At 35.4% G+C, this 19,300-nt stretch overlaps 3 protein-coding genes across 5 annotated transcripts; 1 reads left to right on the top strand and 2 right to left on the bottom strand.

The window, feature by feature from the left end:
• Positions 1-344: 344 nt before the first annotated feature.
• Positions 345-3,127, bottom strand: LOC132187736 (acidic endochitinase-like). Of its 2 annotated transcripts, none has more exons than XM_059602155.1 (2): positions 2,823-3,127; positions 345-1,532 (listed from the first exon to the last, which is right to left on the bottom strand). In XM_059602155.1, the coding sequence occupies exon 2, from the start codon at positions 1,519-1,521 to the stop codon at positions 472-474; it is 1,050 nt and encodes a 349-aa protein (XP_059458138.1). In that variant the 5' UTR covers positions 1,522-1,532; positions 2,823-3,127; the 3' UTR covers positions 345-471. The 2 variants fall into 2 exon arrangements, with proteins under 2 accessions (XP_059458138.1, XP_059458137.1); XM_059602154.1 differs by having other exon boundaries at positions 345-1,529.
• A 474-nt stretch (positions 3,128-3,601) lies between these two features.
• Positions 3,602-4,772, bottom strand: LOC132187735 (hevamine-A-like). The gene is made up of 2 exons (XM_059602153.1): positions 4,247-4,772; positions 3,602-4,141 (listed from the first exon to the last, which is right to left on the bottom strand). The coding sequence occupies exons 1-2, from the start codon at positions 4,735-4,737 to the stop codon at positions 3,739-3,741; spliced, it is 894 nt and encodes a 297-aa protein (XP_059458136.1). The 5' UTR covers positions 4,738-4,772; the 3' UTR covers positions 3,602-3,738.
• A 1,264-nt stretch (positions 4,773-6,036) lies between these two features.
• Positions 6,037-12,279, top strand: LOC132187734 (probable membrane-associated kinase regulator 6). 2 transcript variants are annotated; one of them, XM_059602151.1, is made up of 3 exons: positions 6,037-6,556; positions 11,306-11,963; positions 12,052-12,279. In XM_059602151.1, the coding sequence occupies exons 1-3, from the start codon at positions 6,554-6,556 to the stop codon at positions 12,057-12,059; spliced, it is 669 nt and encodes a 222-aa protein (XP_059458134.1). In that variant the 5' UTR covers positions 6,037-6,553; the 3' UTR covers positions 12,060-12,279. The 2 variants fall into 2 exon arrangements, with proteins under 2 accessions (XP_059458134.1, XP_059458135.1); XM_059602152.1 differs by lacking the exon at positions 6,037-6,556 and having other exon boundaries at positions 11,126-11,963.
• The last annotated feature ends 7,021 nt before the right edge of the window (positions 12,280-19,300 follow it).

Genomic DNA, 19,300 nt, shown 5'->3' with positions numbered 1-19,300 from the left:
GCATATACTGCATATCTAACCAAGCTCTTATCCAGTCTCCCCTCCAGGTTGCAATTACTGCATTAAGTTCAAAAAATAAGCCAAATTCATTCTCCATCAATTGCTTTCATCTAAGAAAGGGGGAAAAGAAGAAGAAGAAAAACTTGGGTTATGAGATGTATAGATGGCCCAAATAGATGCATAGTTTTTGTTAGAAGAGTTAGAATTTAAGTCATTAGGATTTCGGGGGTAGTTTAGTCTTTATGGTATTTCCTTAATCATATATAATATGATGCTTGTATTAGGTTAACGAAAGTTGTATAAGTTGAATAATATAATAGCCTCCGTTTTTTGTGTCTAAACCGTTCATACAAACTTTAACAGTTTTATTCGTGGCACATTTTATAGCCGTAGAGAAAATACATATGGAAGATTTAGGAAGTCTTCCACTTTGAGATTATTACATGCATCACTTAAAGGGTATTCAGATTTCTAGACAGTGCTCTTGATGGAAGAACTGTAGCCAGTTTGATCATCATAGAATTTAGACCACAGCATCACACCTCCATACTTGGCAGACCCTTTAATGGCCGGAAGCACTTTAGAAGTTAGATCAGCAGCAGGAATGAAGCCACTTCCAGCTGCATTAGGTGCTGCAGGAAGCCCTAAGAAGATTTTGGTGGCAGGAATAGAATTCCATTGATTCCATGCGCTTACAAGTTTGTCAATACTACCTGATGTATATTGGCATGGAGGGTTGTTATAGAACTGTACCCATACATAATCAAACAGGCCTGTCTTAAGGGCACCTCCCATCCAAGCATCAGGGAAAGGGCACTGAGGGGCTGCGGTTAAGTACACTTTCTTTCCCTGTTGGCTGTATCCAGAGAGATACCTTGCAAGCTCATCCCAGTGTTGGGTTGTTCCTCCTTCAATATCGAAGTCAATTCCATCCAAAACAGCATCTCCAAGAGGGCGAGATGAGGATTGCCCCCCCAAGAAGTTATTCCAAAGATAGTTTGCAACTTGTCTAGCATCATCAGTTGAAGAAAGGGAGTAGCTCCCTGCTCCTCCTCCAATAGAGAGCATCAGCCTAATTCCTTTTGCTTGGCATGATTTTATTTCAGAGCTTAATCTGGTGCACCCATTACTGGATGGATCACAGTGGCCAGCAAGATTCATCACTGGTTTTTGACCATTGCCAAAGGTTGGAAGGAAAGCTATGTTAACAAAGGCATACTTACCCGTGGCACAAGTCTGTGCCAGAGTACCCTCATTTCCATTCTGACCCCAGTAGATTGCGATTCCACCAGCATCTGTTCCAACCACCAGCATTGAAATTAATGATAACAGGAAAGCTTGTGAGATTGCTGAGTTTGATGCCATTGTGCACCAAGGCTTGTGGTGTTCAAAGAAACACATCTTCTGTATTATATATAGGAGAAAGGTCATCTGTCTCTGCTGGCCAATTTCTGTCTTTTTTGCAGAAGTGAGAGTGTTTTGGCAATTGGCACTCACTTGGTCCCACCAAATTTGCTTCATATCAATGGCTGCTGATCAAGGAAGGAGACTTGTAAGAAATCTACACAAATTTCCACATCCTTAATGCAAAACATATATACCCCATCTTACAGTGACTCATTACTGGAAAATGAAAATCCTAGCATATGAATAAGAATACCTGCACAAATTTCCACATCCTCTAATGCCAAGTCAAGAGAATCGAGAAAAACATACCCCATCTTCAAGTGGTACACTAGTGGAAAATGACAAACACTACGGTATGAAGAAGCTGCAAACTTCTCTGTCAAGAGCACGAGTGGGAAATGCCAAATACATTTACTTTTTGACTAGGATTCTCACAACTTCTTGATAAGTTTAAACAGGAAAAACTAGCACAATGGCATTCACCAATACGTAGATTGATTTGTGGGTTCCCATCAGATTATATTCAAATATTTTGGATGAGAAATGTTGGATCAACATCCTTTGTAAATTTTAAGATACTCTGTCACGTAGATTTGTTCAAATCAAAACTATTGTCTTTCAAACTAAATGGTTGGAATTTTAACATATAAGCATTTATCATCTCTATTTTTTAAAGTAGGATAAAATACACTTACTCCCCATGAATTGACTCCATTTGTCACACTTGATGCCTTCGTATTCAAACTACCATTTCCTTTCAATTGGCACATTCCGCTAGTGTCTGACATTACATATGAGTTACATGTGCAAATTTTTTCCTTGAAACATCCAATTTATCATTCAACCAAAGAAAAAAATAAATTAAGCAAATGGTTGACCCGGTGGTAGTTCAGCTATCCACTCAGGAATTTCGAGGGTGACCAAACTACCACTATAGTTGCTGGATGGTTCATCCACACTCAAAAACCCTTTTTCTGGTGGTTGCCAAACTACTTTCTCAACTCAAAGGGTGGTTCGACAACCCCCTTAGGGATCTCGAAGGTGGTCAAATGACTCCATAATTGGCCATTCCCTTATCCCAATATTGAGTCGTTTGATCACGCCTTTAAGGACCTTGGGGTGGTTCGAACCCTTCCCTTAAGGACTTTGGGAGTTGGCGAACTATCTACCATTTAAAAAAAAAAAAAAAAAAAATTGAAGTATTTTGTGTATTTAAAAAAATAATAAATTAATAAAAAATATGAATCATATGCGGCATTTCATCTATTTTTTAATGCCAAAGCTATCGAAAGGTGCCAATAGGAAGAAAATGGTAATCTGTGAATAAGTGCAAATAGGGTGTCAATTCTCGGGAGATAAGTGTGAAAATAATAAGATAAATGCTTGATGCAGAAGACGAATCTAGTGAAACCAACCTCCTCATCGATTGCATTTCTTCTCCTTTGCACTCGAGAAATGAGAATGACAGTTGCTACTTCCCACAAGTGGAGTCTGCAAACTTTTCTCTGATATTTCAACACCCCTACCCACTACCATTATAATTCTCAAGATTCTCTACTTGGGTTTCTTGGCTTGAACCCGAAGCATTCGTACTAGGCTCAGATGCACTTGGCTAAGACCCGGTGCCGGTGGCGTTGCGAACTATAGGCTCAGCCGCTCAGATGCACCAGCTATGTATCTAAGGGAGGTGAAAGGTGTGCCTACACTTTCTGAATCACCTTCTTCTTCATACCCATGAAAATAGACTATTAAGCCCACTACAATCAAAGGCCCATTTATTTAATGGACCTATCACAATAGATCCCTTACAAAACCACAGTAGATCCCGCGCCTTTTTGGCAATTCCTTTCTATGTTGAAATAAATCAAGGGCGGTGGTTCAATGGTTTAAGAAAGTTTTTAAGTGGTCTAGGTATGTATTAGGGATTAAGTTGGAATCTTTGCAATGAAAAATCTCCACATATGCCTTAGGGCTAGTATTAGCCACCTTGGATTGGTGGGCTAGGTCAGGCTCCTTAGACTTCAGGAAGCGTCTGCGGTTTCTACCGTTTAGGCTCTTCCTGTGCTGCTCCTAGCGGGTAGGTGCTACTATGGTCACACCCAGCAGCTAGGATAGCCACAATTGGTTCCTCGGCCTATCTTTTTTGCTAAAAAAATAAAAATAAAAATAAAAGCCGTGGAAATATGGAGATGGGTGGTCCAAATCGATGCATATTTTTATTGGTGGCATATTATATAGCGGTAGAGAAAATACATATGGAAGATGTAGGAAGTCTTCCACTTTGAGATTGTTATTACATTACATGCATCAAATTAGAGGGTATTCAGATTTCTAGACACTGCTCCTGATGGAAGAACTGTACCCTGTTTGATCATCATAGAATTTAGACCACAGCATCACACCTCCATAATTAGCAGAACCTTTAATGGCCGGAAGCACTTTAGAAGTTAGATCAGCAGCAGGAATGAAGCCACTTCCAGCTGCATTAGGTGCTGCAGGAAGTCCTAAGAAGATTTTGGTGGCAGGAATAGAATTCCATTGATTCCATGCGCTTACAAGTTTGTCAATACTACCTGATGTGTATTGGCATGGAGGGTTGTTATAGAACTGTACCCATACATAATCAAACAGGCCTGTCTTGAGGGCACCTCCCATCCAAGCATCAGGGAAAGGGCACTGAGGGGCTGCGGTTAAGTACACTTTCTTTCCCCGTTTGCTATATCCAGAGAGATACCTGTCAAAATATTAACTAAAATGATAAGTTAAATTTAACATGATACGAGAATAAATGTTCTGAGTTCGAGTTTGAACCCTATTTTGTGGTGATATTTATCAATACCTTGCAAGCTCATCCCAGTGTTGGGGTGTTCCATGTAGAATATCGAAGTCAATTCCATCCAAAACAGCATCTCCAAGAGGGCGAGAGGAGGACTGGCCCCCAAGGAAGTTATTCCAAAGATAGTCTGCAACTTGTCTAGCATCGTCAGGTGAAGAAAGGGAGTAGGTCCCCAAGTCTCCACCAATAGAGAGCATCAGCCTAATTCCTTTTGCTTGGCATGATTTTATTTCAGAGCTTAATCTGGTGCACCCATTACTGCCTGGATCACAGTGGCCGGCAAGGTTGATCACTGGTTTTTGACCGTTGCCAAAGGTTGGAAGGAAAGCTATGTTAACAAAGGCATATTTACCCGTGGCACAAGTTTGTGCCAGAGTTCCCTCATTTCCATTCTGACCCCAGTAGATTGCGATTCCGCCACCATCTGTTCCAACCACTAGCATTGAAATTAATGATAACAGGAAAGCTTGTGAGATTGCTGAATTTGATGCCATTGTGCACCAAGGCTTGTGCTGTTCAAACAAACGCATCTTCTATATTATATAGGAGAGTATTGATGATTGATCTGTCTCTCTGATATAGAAATTTTGGCTCTTTTTCTAAGAATGAATAGAAATGTCTAACACCGAATCACACGTAAAGTCTGCTATTTTCTTTTTATTTTTCTAGGCTTATGAATTTCTTCAGCATGTTCCCACCAAAATTTGTTTCATTTCAATGGTTGTGGAATAAGGCAGGCGACTTACATGGAAACCTGCACAAATTTCCACATCCTTTAGTGCCGAGTCAAGAGAATCAAGGAAGAACATACCCCATGCGTCTTAAAGTGGTTCAATGCTGGAAAATGAGGAACACTAGCGTATGAAGAGGAATTCTAAGGAGATATTTTTTAACCCGACTTGTTGCTGATATTGGAGTCTTTGGCCTTATTTTTCATGTGAAAGATAATTACGACCAAATATTAAAATCAATATTAAAATACAATCAAATATGACCATATATTCTAACAGTAACTTCTCCACTTGGAGGTTATTGAGATCCAGGTGACTTAGTTTATACCGTCAAAAAAAATTGGTTGAATTCGTTAATATGCAACATCAACGTAAGTAATAGTGTGACACATTAGACTTACAATGAACAGAAATGTCTAACACCGAATCACACGTAAAGTCTGCTATTTTCTTTTTATTTTTCTAGGCTTATGAATTTCTTCAGCATGGTCCCACCAAAATTTGTTTCATTTCAAGGGTTGTGGAATAAGGCAGCGACTTACATGGAAACCTGCACAAATTTCCACATCCTTTAGTGCCGAGTCAAGAGAATCAAGGAAGAACATACCCCATGCGTCTTAAAGTGGTTCAATGCTGGAAAATGAGGAACACTAGCGTATGAAGAGGAATTCTAAGGAGATATTTTTTAACCCGACTTGTTGCTGATATTGGAGTCTTTGGCCTTATTTTTCATGTGAAAGATAATTACGACCAAATGTTAAAATCAATATTAAAATACAATCAAATATGACCATATATTCTAACAGTAACTTCTCCACTTGGAGGTTATTGAGATCCATGTAACTTAGTTTATACCGTTAAAAAAAATTGGTTGAATTCGTTAATATGCAACATCAACGTAAGTAATAGTGTGACACATTAGACTTACAATAATAATAATAAAAAAAGTTTAAAAATCAAATATAAAAACAAAACAAAACACAATTGATTGGTCACTTGATGCACGTAATGAGGATGAAGTAGTGGGTGTGCTGGAATCAGATGGGTTTCCTGAAAAACTTGCACGACATTGTTTGGATGTATATGGAAATAAGGTGGATGAGACTTGAGAGTGTAGGCAGACGTGTGGAGGTTGGACGAGAGGCGGGTATGCGTGCATTTTGCAAGAGAAATTCCGAAAGAAGGGAATAGGAAAAGTGATAGTTTCATGGTGGAGTGCTGCAAAAGATTCCAGAGGGGATGCGAGCAAGCTTTGATATGTTGGAAGGTGAAGTTTTGATGGAGAGGCTTGGAGATGGAGTCGAGTCGAGTCTGTCGAGACCTGGGTTCGTCCCTTTAGTGTGTCTTCTCTGCCATTTTCTCGCATATATTTATGAGAAATTTCCTCTTCGTTTCGATCATTCACAACCAACAAAACCCAAAACCCAAAACCCTACTCTTCAAAACCCTCTTGCAAAACCTATAAACCCTTCAATCGTCAAACCCATCTTGTTCCCAAACCAGGACAATCATTAGCCTCAATGTGTCTGCAATGCATTGAAGAAAACGTGGGAAAAAGAAATGAATTTACTTTTGTTTTATGGTAATCTTTATTTAAAAATTAGGCCTCAAATTTTCTTTTTTCAGTGATCGTTTGTGCTGCTTTTGATTAATGCTTCTTTGCTTGCTATAAAAATTTTCACGGGCTTGTTAATGGGCACTGTTTGATTGCCAAGCAAATGTGGGAAAAGAAAATGATTAAAAGTCGAAATTTTTTGTACTTTTTAACCATTAAGAACCTTAGCAAATAGCAATCGAAGACATCCTGTCAAGCTAGCCTAATAATTAGAATTGGGTTGGTTAGTTGATTTTCCACTTTTGCTATTAAAGACTGAGCAACATGGATAGAATTTGTACTCATAGACTTTCCTACTTCTCCTCTGCAGCCAAGTAAAGCGTCGCTGTAGAACTTGTCTCTTTCAAGGTTTTCTTCTGTATTATTGTTCAAATTCAATATTGCTATAATTGTTGTTAAATATGCTATGGACATCCCTTTTGTTTGGACTTGTCAGGTGCGTCTAATTTGGTGAGCAAGTTGGTACTTGTTGACAAAATGGTTTCATAAAAATCCTCCTTAGTATATGACAGCAGGTACTTTGTGTTCGGCTGATTCTTCATGTAGTTTATTATAAACCGTCTAGATTGTGAACTTGGTGGTAAATGTGCAGATAAAACACATGCCCATCATGGTTGTTGATGTTTGTTAACTAATGTTAAGCATAATTTTTATACATCCATAAATTGGAAATCTCATAGCAGTAATTCAAAATAACTTTAGGTATAATTTTAATCTGAAAATTTTGGTCAGTGGATAATGTGGTTTACTTTTCTATCCTGTTATTCGAAATTTTAGGACTTTGTTATTGGTATTTGTGTCTTAGTGATTGGAGCATGTGTCTGTTGGGGGCGTGATTGTCTTGGCCTCATGTTCTTGTGACTGGTGATTTTATTGCAATTCTCTTTCGGCTACAATTAGGTAAGCTCCTATAGTTGATGGTGAGAAAGTATACCATTTGGGTGTGGGGCTTTGGGAAGATGGTATTCTTGGGGCTCTGCTCTTCATTCTACTCAAGTAAATGCCCATTGATCTTTCAAAGGTTCTTCGTAACATATTTATATACACAAAAGTTGTTACCTTTTGTCTTCTATATGGTACCGATTGATTTTGTCCTTCACCTATTATTTTCTTTTTTATACTTATTATTTTGTTTTGGTAGGAGCACTTAATGCACCTAGCATATCCCTTAAATCTGATGCAACAGTTGTCAACTCTGATTCCACTAATCTGTTTTTCTTCCTGCTATGTTTTGGTGATTATGGTGTTCGAAGGTTTGATCATGCAACTAGTTTGATGCTTGATCCACCAAGCTTTTGTATATGCTTTTGGCAAATGACACTCCTATGTTTAAAACTAATCTGGAGACAGACTAGAGTTGTCCAAACTAAAGAATCTTTTTTTTTTTTTTTTTGGTTTTACTTTCTGTATTTGAACTTGCTTTCTGAAGTGTTGTTCATGGAATCTGTGGTACATTCATCAGTTCCATAATTTCATAACAATGATCTTTATTTCCTGTCTTCACATATTATCAACTCCAGAATATATGTCCACTTTCTAAAACTAGAAGTTCTTAAATTTCTCGTATTACTCTCATCTATTCCTAAAAGCAAACAAGACTCTTAGCATTTGTGCCACTTCAAATATAAAGGAAATGACATCTTAGAAGGATCATTATGTTTTACTCCTTTCTTAATATCTGTATAATTTCAAACAAGACATCTAGCTTGATTGGGAGGGAGTACCAGATTAGATAGTTGCCCTACAATCTCTCAGCGCTGACAACAATTATTTTGTATAAAAGAATGTTTTACCTTGCAAGTGTTTCTGCTTTTACGAAAGTGTGGACTCTTTTTGCCGCAACATTGTGCTTTCACGCACACATGGTCTGCATCTGGTCGCTTTAATGCTGGGGTGGAGGTGAAAATTTGGTTTTTAGTCAGTTTCCATTTCTAATCACCTGGATGATACCTCTGAAACATCACAGCATACACATATCTGATCAGCTAGGGACCCCTGTCTGCCAATTTGCCTCCTCCTTTTATGATAAATAAATAGTTTGGGGACTTATTGGTAGAGTACTGGATGAAAAGAACAACACTTGCTGTTCTCCTAACCAAGGAATCTTTGAACCCACAAATTTTCAGTACTATTAATGCATGTGAAAGCTGGATTTATATGTACTTGTCTTTTAGCATTGTAACCATATTTTATGTATGCATATGTGAATATGCCTAATCAATAATAGGACTTATCTTTTAGCATTAGAAGATGTTATTTAGCAATAAAATGATATTTTACCACTGTGATGTGGATCAAACTTACTAGCCTTTGGAAATATACTATATATTTATCATCTATAATATATTAGAAAGTACGCAACGATCCATGCTATGCCTCATATATTCTGATGTTATGTCTTTGTTTAAACCATATCCCAGACTTTATTTCATTTTCATGTTTGCAGCTTCTGTTCAAACACACAGTCATCGCAAATAGTTTTATCCTTGCTGTACATGATTTCTTCCCAAGCACCTTCATTGTTGCATAAAATTTTTGTTATGCAACTTCAATGGGTACTGGGAAAATTTTTGCTGAACTGATTAATTTGAATTGTGTATGATACAAAAATATTTGTTTTTCTTTTTTGTTATTCTTTTGGCAGAGAAGACAACCAAAGTTTTCTAAGCATGAAACACCAAATCTAAACTTATGAAGTGTCATGATTATTGTAGGTCTGTTGCTTACTTTATTAATACATAAGTGTTTCTTATGATGATTGTTAATGTTTATTGAGACTTTACATCACACTTGCATTTTCAATTTTTCTAGCATTTGAGATTTAATGATACTTTAGTGGTGAAAAGGTCCAATTTATGTGCTATTAGGCTAAACTATATAACTATAGCTTGGATATGGTTATTTAAAGACTTATGAGCATATTGATTAAAATACTTATACAAAAATTGTAGGTCAAAATGTGATTTTGGTCCCTGAACTATGTAATTAAATTGCAATTTTGTCTCTGAACTATCAATTGTATTAATTGAGCGCCTAATGTTTGGAAAATGCTTTAATGTTACTCTTCCACTCTCTTGCTATTAGCCTATTACCATGAAAATGGCAATTATTGATGTGGTAGACTTTTTTTGTTTTGTTTTAACATGTTCTTGTATTATTGACATGACATGTTAAGCCACAGCAAGACTCACAAAATCAGAGAGAAGAGTCATGTGACACACTGTTCGCTTGGGGCTGCTGGTGACATGGCATCTTCTCTGACTTTGTGAGCCCTATTGTTTCCTAACATGTCATGTTAACAATACGAAGACAGGTGGGAAAAAAAAAGTTGCTACATTAGCATTCACATTATAAGTCAAGGCAAGACAAAGGTAACATTGCATTTTCAAAACTTCAAGGATGAAGTTGGAATCTAGCATATAGTTTAATGGCCAAAATCGTAATTTGACAAAAAAAAAATGTTCTAAAAATTTGAGATGACCTCTAGAACACCATCTAGAAAATCTTTGTAAGAGAAATGAAGTTCTCTGTTTTTGTATTGTACTGCCTTACCACAAACGTTGATGAAGGCTTTGTATATATAAACAAGCCTGTAACTGTAGATGAGTATGAAATACAAATTTGTGTTTGAAACATAATAGATAAGATGAAATACAGTTTCCTCAACTATCCTTATCTGCATCTTTAGACTTTGAACTCTTCCTGTTATCTTAGCTTAGAGTTGTAGTTGCTGCAGTGTTTGGGTATTTGTGAATTTGGTTTGAAGTTTTGCCTTACCACAAACGTTGGTGAAAGCTTTGTATTTATAAATAAGTCTGTTACTGTAGATGAGTATGACATACAAATAAGAATTACCTTTTTTACATGTGTTGCCTTATCTCCGTGCTACTTTTTTTTGCAAATCAACTATTAGATTTGTGGGACCCACATGAGGTGTACATATAGCTGATCTCAACACAAATTTGTGTTTCAAAAATAATATATCAGATAACACACGGTTTCTTTAACTATCCTTATCTACATGACTTTGAACTCTTCCTGTTATCATGGCTTAGAGTTGTAGTTGCTGCAGTGTTTGAGTCCTTGTGAATTCGGTTTGAAGTGTTGGCTTTAGATAATTACCTGCCAATCTTTTTTTTTTTCTTTTTTTTTTTTCTATTCTAAAAGGGTTGGCCGGGGAGACCAATTACCTGCCAATCTTAAAAGCACCTCTTGAATACCCACTTTAAAATCAAATATTTTTAACATCAAGAAGAAAAAGGACTCTTATAGTTTCCTGCTTGGTTTGCTACGTGAGGAAGTTGGAATGTCAAAGCATACTACTAATGTAAAGTTGTTGCAGGTCAACTATTTTATCTTCTTTTTTGTTTCTATGTTAGAGCAAAGTTAATTTTAAAAGGCAAAACTTATATATATATATATATATATATATATATGAATGGATTTCAATAATGATGAATGATATTCTACTTGAATTAAATATAACTAAGTGATAAATAAAATAATGACACATTAATAGATAGGGAACAATGAGAAACTAGTTTGTTTATTTATTCTTGTTCCATCTGTCTGCTGCTTGGCATTTGGTAGCATAGACAATGTGTGCACTTGTGGTCACCAGGGTCGTGTGGTCACTCTTAAGATACCAGTCATGTGATCTTGTCCCTCTAGGAGTATATAAGGTCTTCTTCATTCTTTATCCTTGTGCATATACAGTTGCTAAAGACCATGGAAGCCTCACAGCCTTTAGCGACTGAAAGTTTTTCATACAGTTGGTTGTCAAACGTAAGACCCACCTTGGATGGACTTGACAGGCCATTTAGAGCATCACTTGATAGTTCTCATGCAGCCACCTCGAAAGAATTGGACTACAAGATGATAAAGTCGAGGAGATGCTCTGAAGAATCCCAGGACTTTGATTTCAAAATTCCCACATCCCAATCTCCTCCTCTTGCTCATGCTGATGAGCTTTTTTTCAATGGAGTCATTAAACCTGCATCTGTCAACCCATCTAGGATAGTGGTGTCCAATGACTCTAATAACAATCCTGTCATGCCTTCCTCTTCATCCTCTTCCAGAATTGCTATTCAAGTGGTTCAAGATCATAACAGTCATTTTCTGAGAAGATGGAAAAAACCATTAGAGCGAATCTTGCTGAAGTGTTTTGGATGTTTTAGACCTTTATGCCATAAAATAAAGGGCTCAAGAAAATGTACTAGAGTTGATGATATTGATAGGAGAGTATCGGAAGTTAAGAGCTGGAGCAAGTCACCACAAGCATCTCCACAACCAAGTATGGTTTGTTCAACAGGTGATTGCCGTGATAGGGAGAGCTCAATTTATGAGGCGGTTCTTCATTGCAAAAGATCAATAGGTTTGTTGATTCTTTCTTTTTGATTTTTTGGCCTCCTCAGAAAAACAACTTTATATCCCTGATCTTCTTCTACCTTTTTTATTTTCAGAAAAATGATGTCTTTTGCATAGAAAGAGAGAAAGAGAAGGAGGTGAGAGCTTCTAGAAGTACATACATGGTAGGAGATCAAGCACAACCTGTTCTTTGTCCTATTTCACTGGCCTCTTTCTTCTGGTTATTTTGTGTAAATTTTTGTCTTGTGAAGCAAGACAAGCTTGACAGACACATAGCTGTGCTGACAAAACAATATGAAAATCGGATGTTGTTTGTGTCCTTCATCTTGTGAGGATAAAGTTAAAAAATTGCATATTATTTGTTCTCTTCATCCTGTTAAAATAAGACCATTTCAATTTCCCTCTTGCTATATGTGTTTGTGTTGCATGCCCATGCGTGTTTTTGTGTTTATGTGTTGGGCTATTTGTTATATAATGTGGTTCCCAAGGTGCATCCATGAGTCAGGAACCTCAGGCATCTGGTTGTAGGGGATATACAGTAATGGTTTGGATTCATATGCTCTGCAGACCAAAAAAAAAAAAGTGTAGAGGAAAAAGAAGAGAACTTTACAAACATGACAGGGGCATGAAAGAGGGAGATGTTTTCTACCTCTTTGCTGAGAGAGAGCCGGCTTTAATTTGTGGCTTATAGGGTCAACCAAGGGCCCCCCAATGTTCTTGTTTTTCCTTTTGTTTTCTTGTGTCATAATTTGCGTTATACCCGATAGGGTTAAGTCCTACACTGAGTACTGAGTAGGTTACTTTTCTTCTTTCCTTTTTTTATTTCCTTTTTTTATTTTTATTATTGCGCCGGTTACTTACTTGGTAAAATTGAACTATTTAAATGATTTTAAAGAGTTTTACTTGTAACTTAACATATTATTTTTAAGTAATAGCGCAAATGTAGTTAGTGCTTTTAATGAAAAATGGTATTAGAGCAATTTAGTAACATTGTATGCCACTCGAGTATTGAAGCGTTATGTGAGCCTTGATAAGAACTACTTAAATCTTTTTTGGTAGTTCGAGGTTGCTTCAATTTTTAGTCGACTTATGAAACATTTTGTACTTTTTTAGGCAGCTTTTGAGAACTAAACCCTCAACAGAGCCTTTCATGTCATTAAAAAGTTGCATACCTCCTAAACTTACCTCTAACAATTACTCATATTTATAGGGATCATCATTGTTCTTCTTACAATGATCACCAAAAGCACCCCACATAAATTAAAACGTATTAATGCACTTTAATATTAGTGACGTACGGTCCAGGCTGTATAGTGACACCAAAAATCCTTGCCTCTTGATGTGCTGCAATGTTTAAAATTACCATGTGCCTTTTGGCAAGTTAAGGATGCTGTACCATTGCTTGTTGGGAATAATGGGAATAGTTGAGATGGCGTAGCGAGACAATTATCATATGTTTTCTCGCATCCTATAATGATTTGATTAGCTGTTTAATAGGTTCACTCAACCCATCAAGGTTTATAGTTTGGGCATACAACCTAGCCCAAATTATCGGATGAATACTCGGTATATCATAATTTCTTGCGAATTTGCTAGATTATTGCAAATAATTGAGCAGAAAATGTAAAACCACGATGTTGAGTTTGAAAATAAGTAGTACTCCCCCAAATTATCCTTAAACAACACTACCTTAGAAATTATACTCTAAAATGGTCATGTTTTTTGTTGTTCTTCTTCTTCTTTCACTCTAGCAAATTGTATTTAGAAATTGTGCATCTTTTTTTCTGGATAAGGAGATCGAGATTGTGCATCTGTTTCAGATAAACATCTCACTACTACCACTGCTTCACAATTCGAAGAGAAAGACACTAGACACTTGTTCTTATAATTATTATTATTATTATTTTGTGTGTCTTTATATATATATATAGAGAGAAATAAACAAGACAGGGAGGAGACATGGACAAGATATGCTAGGAGAAATGCCACAGTGGATACTATCACCTTTGACATTTGTGTTTCAAATTCCTGTCAATTTTGTTTTCCTTGTTGGAAGTATATATTTGATCATGAAGAACCACCAAAACTGAATGTCACTGCCTCTGCTTTGTTTTTCTGTTGTTGCTAGCTAGCTTGAAATTTAGCATCCATGGAGCTAGGGGACCAACCCTGCTTTGTTTTTCTATTGTAGCTACACATTTAGCATCGATAGAGGGGACCAACCCCTCGTATTTCCTTCTTGTCTTCGCTACAATTCATTCTGTTCCTTTCATTGAGCTTCAAATTGCAAAATGATTGTAATAACTGTTATTATAAATTAAAAAAAATGTGAAATAAACAAGTCATATATATACTCTAATATTAAGACTATTATGTTCTACATTTTCCATTTATAATAAATAATACTCCTTTTTTTGTTTTTTTTTTTCTAATGAAATGACCATTTTAAGTACTAAATGAACTCTTAGCGTGTTCAGGCTTAGAGCCTGTTCGAAATTGTGTTTGAGAGGCTTAAAAGTGTTTTTAACACTCAAAAAGTCCGTTTGAAGAAAAAAAAAAATACTCGTTTGGTAAAAAAATTAAAAGCGCTTTTAAGGGTCCAAAAAGCCTAATAGCCTGTTTGAGATTGTGTTTGAGAAATTAAGTTTTTAAGTCAAAAAAGAGTTTTTGAACAAAAGTTTCATTTTAGGTTTTTTCAAAAGTGCTTTTTGACAATTTTTATGATTTTTGGACTCTTAAAAGCGCTTTTAATTTTTTTACCAAACAAGTATTTTTTTCTTCAAACGAACTTTTTAAGTGTGAAAAACACTTTTAAATCTCTCAAACGCAATCCCAAATAGAACCTAAACATTGTCAAAACACACTTTTGGCAAAAGCTTAAAAATAAAACTTTTACTCAAAATCTTTTTTTGACTTAAAAATTCTGTTTCTTAAACGCAATCCCAAACAAGTTCTTTAGCAATCTCTAATTATAGTGCACGCAAATTTAGCTTAGGGTCAAAATTTAATTTCAAATTTTACATAAAAAAAAAAAAATAATAATAATAATAATTAAATTTAAACTGTTAGAATATATAATAATTAAATTTAAACTGTTAGAATATATATATATATATATATAAACCAAATGATGGAGTAAAAGTCCGACAAAGAAGACATCCCAAACAACAAGCAAGATGGTAGACAATTTGGGTTGCATGAGGCTAAAAACATTGCAATGTGTTGCATGTCCCCACGTGTCGGCCTCTCGTCACCACAGGTAGAACAGGAATCTTTTACTTGTGGGGCCGTATTGTACTACGAATCATTCAAACTTAACTCAATTTCCGGACTATATTTAATATATATGATAAGGTCATCTTGACGTAACACATGATATAATTCTTTTATATTATTATTATTATACTATTTCAATAACCTTGAGATTATATTATATCAGAGCTGGCAATTTTGACACGACCTGTGAACCTGATACGAACACGACACAAAAAAAAAAAAAAAAATATTGGGTTTTGCCTTATCGGGTTCGGGTCTTAATCAGGTCTACCCGTTTAAGACCCAGTTAATTCGTGTCTAGCGAGTCTACTCGACGGGTCTGGCGGGTCGACACGCCAGACACGGTTATTGTTCGGGTCTGGCAGGTACCTGTTAGACACGGTTACTGTTCGGGTCTGGCAAGTACCCGTTAGACCCGGTTACTGTCCGGCTCTGACGAGTACCCACCAGACCCGGTTTTTTTTTTTTAAAACAAAAAAAAAAAAAAAAAAAAGGGTCAAAAAATGAACATATTTGTAGTGTTTCACAATTCATATCTTTAATTACATGGGATGGATCATGGAACCTTCGAGACTTCAAGTGGACAAGTATTTTGTAATTAATTATGAATTTAATGTTGATGTAGTTTTGAGTTTTGTGTTTTATTATTATTATTATTTTGTTTTTGTTAGCTTTTTTTTATTTTCTTTTTCTTTATTGCTATGATGGAAATGTTGACACATTTTATCCCTCAATCTCATTCATATGTTGATCATTTTGAAATAGAAATTTTAGTTTTGTCCCTACTTAGACTTTGTACTTTATGAGGTATTGATGAGGGCCAAGTGGCTTACTAGTAACCAAGCGTCCAAGCCAACCCCTCAAGTAGGTCCGACTTAATAGATTTTGAGGCCTAAGACAACAAATTTAGGTAGAGCCTTTGTTATATTTAAATATTTAATTAAATGATTTTAATTTAAAAACATTCTTCTTGCTTTTTGTCCTTAATTTTTTTTTCCAAATGATTTGCAAAATTCATCTCTGTTATGAGATATTTAATTTCAACATATTACATATATCATATTTTGTGTTGAAATATACATAGTTCTTTTTTAGTGAAATGTAATTTGAGCAAAATTAAATTTCTTTATACTAAAAATTATTTTAATAAATGAACTTAGTCAATATGCTTGCTTATTTTAAGTTTAGGTGAAATCATGAGTTTAGTAATTTCCTTTGGAGTACAATTACAGTCACTTTCCATTTTTTTTTTTTTTTTTTGTTTTTTCTTATCATTTATAAAAGCCTTTAATATCTTGGAACTCAATTTTTTGCATTGACAGTGTATCGATGTATTATTATTACAATTTTGAAATTTATTTTTATTTTTATTTTATTTTATAGTTTAGGGTTTTAACAGGTCGGGTCGGGTCTACCCGATTATTTTTAACGGGTAAGCGGGTCGGGTCGGGTTACCCGACTATTTCGTGTCATAATTGTGTCATGCCCGATTACCCGTTTAACTAAACGGGTCGTGTCTGTGTATAGGCCAATCGTGTAATGGGTACCCGCATATCGTAATCGGGTCGTATCATGTACCCATTTTGCCACCCCTTTATACCATGATCTCTTCTCTTCACATTCATCATGCTTATATTATGTTTAAATAATTATAAATAATAAATTAGAAAAAAAAATAATAATAATAATTATAAATAATAATCTAGCTACCTCGTCTAAAAATATAGGTTATGTATATTTTAAAATCCTACTATAAGCATATGATTTTTTTATTGAGAAATGATAATATATATATATATATATATTTCATCCAATCTTCACCCATTTTCGTATGAGTTTAACTTCAATGCGGACTTTTGCATCCCTTGATAAGAGATTGGCACATAGTAAAAATGCACAAAATTATCTTACAGCCTAAAACACTATATTTTTTCTTATTTCTTCTCTCCAATTTTTTCATTCCTGCCGACAACTCCTCTCCCATTTTTTCTTCTTTCTTCTTCTTCCTTCTGCTGAAATGCTGGCCTTGACCTACGGCTGGGTCACGGCAGGGGCTTTAGGGTGATTCCTTTAGGGTGATAAAATCCCTAAAGGAACCTTCCCTTCTAGAATTTAGTTTTGAATAAAATAAAAAATAAAAAAAATAAGGCATTACAATCGAATTTTGAGGCATTAGAATCGATTTTTTAGGTTGGTTTTGCTTTTCTGTGGTCTCCGCTTGGGTACAATTTTTTTTGGCCATTTATTTTTGATTTATTATTTTTTTCACTTTGATTTGCTGTGTTTATTCTCATTTTGATTTACTACAATTTTCTTAAATGAATGAGGTGTCACAAGGTGATTAGATGTTGCAAAACACCACTTTTGCAATCATCCGCATGGTAGGGGCTCTAGTAGAAAATAATGTGTAACATAATTTTATTTTATTGGATAGTAAATAATTAATAATGTATTTTTCATTTTTATTTTTTTGACATATCTATACCAGGGAAGAGGGAGGTGGATTCGAACTAGTGACCTCCGCTTCATTAGGTGTGAACTATAGCCGATTGAACTACCTCTTAGGAACAATAATTAATAATGTATAGTTGACATGAAGTTTGACAAAAAGAATCAAAAGCGCAACTTTGGCCTGTGTCGGGATTTGTATTGTGTCAATGTGTGACTGAAAAAATAAATTGACAAAGAGTTGGGCCAAAAGCAAAATATCATATAAATCCAAATCACATAAATATGTATGTTTATACATGCATGTGCAGGAATGGACTATGGAGCAAGAGGGCAGGAGCCCCCCCCCCCTCCACCCGCAAACAAAAATGTTAATTAAAAAAAAATTGGCATATTTTCACTTTATTAATGTTATCCTCCTTCAAACAAAATTTCAATGCATGTCGATCTCCTTCAAACAAAATTGGTATGTCTTAGAGATAATGAGGGCAAGGCTATTGCAGCAAGGAGCTTCATGCGTAAAGGATGTTTAGACCCAACTACTGCTGAGGCGATGGTCATAGTCCATGCAGCCCAATTTTGCAACAACATGGAAGTAAGCAAAGTAATTCTAGAAGGCAATGCACATATAATTATCATGGCGCTATGCAATGAGAATCAGAATGGAAGTAGGTATGGTCAACTTATAGAGGATGCTAATTAAATTGATTTTGAATTCTCTATCCAATTGGAAACCTAACCATGTACAACGGAATATAAATGGTGTAGCCCATTTATTATCAAAATTAGCTACTAGAAGTGTCATAGATTACATTTGGAGGAATGAGATACCTGACTGTATCTGTGATATTGTTCGAACAGAGCAAATTATTTCATATTGATTTTGATTAATGAAGAAATGAATCAAATGATGTTATTGTCAAAAAAAAAAATGGTATGTCTGCCTTCTGGATAACCTCCAAAAAAAAAAAAAACCACTTGTTTTCGGGATAAGATAAAGAATAGATTGCTAATAATGTGGATCAAAATAATCATCTATTAGAATTAAATAATATGAACGAGTCACAAGCGTATGGGAAAGACTGAAAGAGTGGCTCATTTCGTTTTTATCCGCTTGGCCCATGGGCCCATGGCCGATACTTCAGAATAGGGGTAAGTAGATTAACCAGTTACCGATTATCGGCCGTGTACCAGTTTCGACTGAATCGATATTAACCGTAACCGATATAACGATATTCTTATCGGTTAAATTTTTTATACCGGTATACTTATCGGTTCGGTTAAAAATTTTATATCGGTTAACCATTTAACCGATATAAACCGTTAAATAGGGATGCCAAAACGACATAGTTTTGAGATTATATATATACCTATGTAACCTTATCTTAATTTGGGTTTGGGTAGGTTTGATTTTTTTTTTTAAGTGATGGCATTGGATGTGATTTCTTTGCCTTTGGTGAAAGCATTTTTCATTAACTAGTTTTGTTAGTCTAATTAGCATTCGTTATGTTAATTAGTCCATTTGCTTTGGAAAAATGTATTTTATAATATAAAAAAAGTTGTGGTGGATCAATATAAAAAAGCTTCAATTTTTATCCCAAAAAATAAATATTTGGGTCC

This window comes from Corylus avellana, chromosome ca7 (genome assembly GCF_901000735.1).
Source record: "Corylus avellana chromosome ca7, CavTom2PMs-1.0".
Classification (NCBI taxonomy): domain Eukaryota; kingdom Viridiplantae; phylum Streptophyta; class Magnoliopsida; order Fagales; family Betulaceae; genus Corylus; species Corylus avellana.
Note: the sequence above shows the minus strand (reverse complement) of the source record. Positions and strands in the feature narration are given on the sequence as shown.

Coding starts and splice junctions, on each gene's coding strand:
- LOC132187736 (XM_059602155.1), bottom strand. CDS start 1,521: ATGAAGCAAATTTGGTGGGACCAAGTGAGTGCCAATTGCCAAAACACT.
- LOC132187735 (XM_059602153.1), bottom strand. CDS start 4,737: ATGGCATCAAATTCAGCAATCTCACAAGCTTTCCTGTTATCATTAATT. Junction 4,142..4,246: donor CACTGGGATGAGCTTGCAAG/GTATTGATAAAT, acceptor ATATTTTGACAG/GTATCTCTCTGGATATAGCA.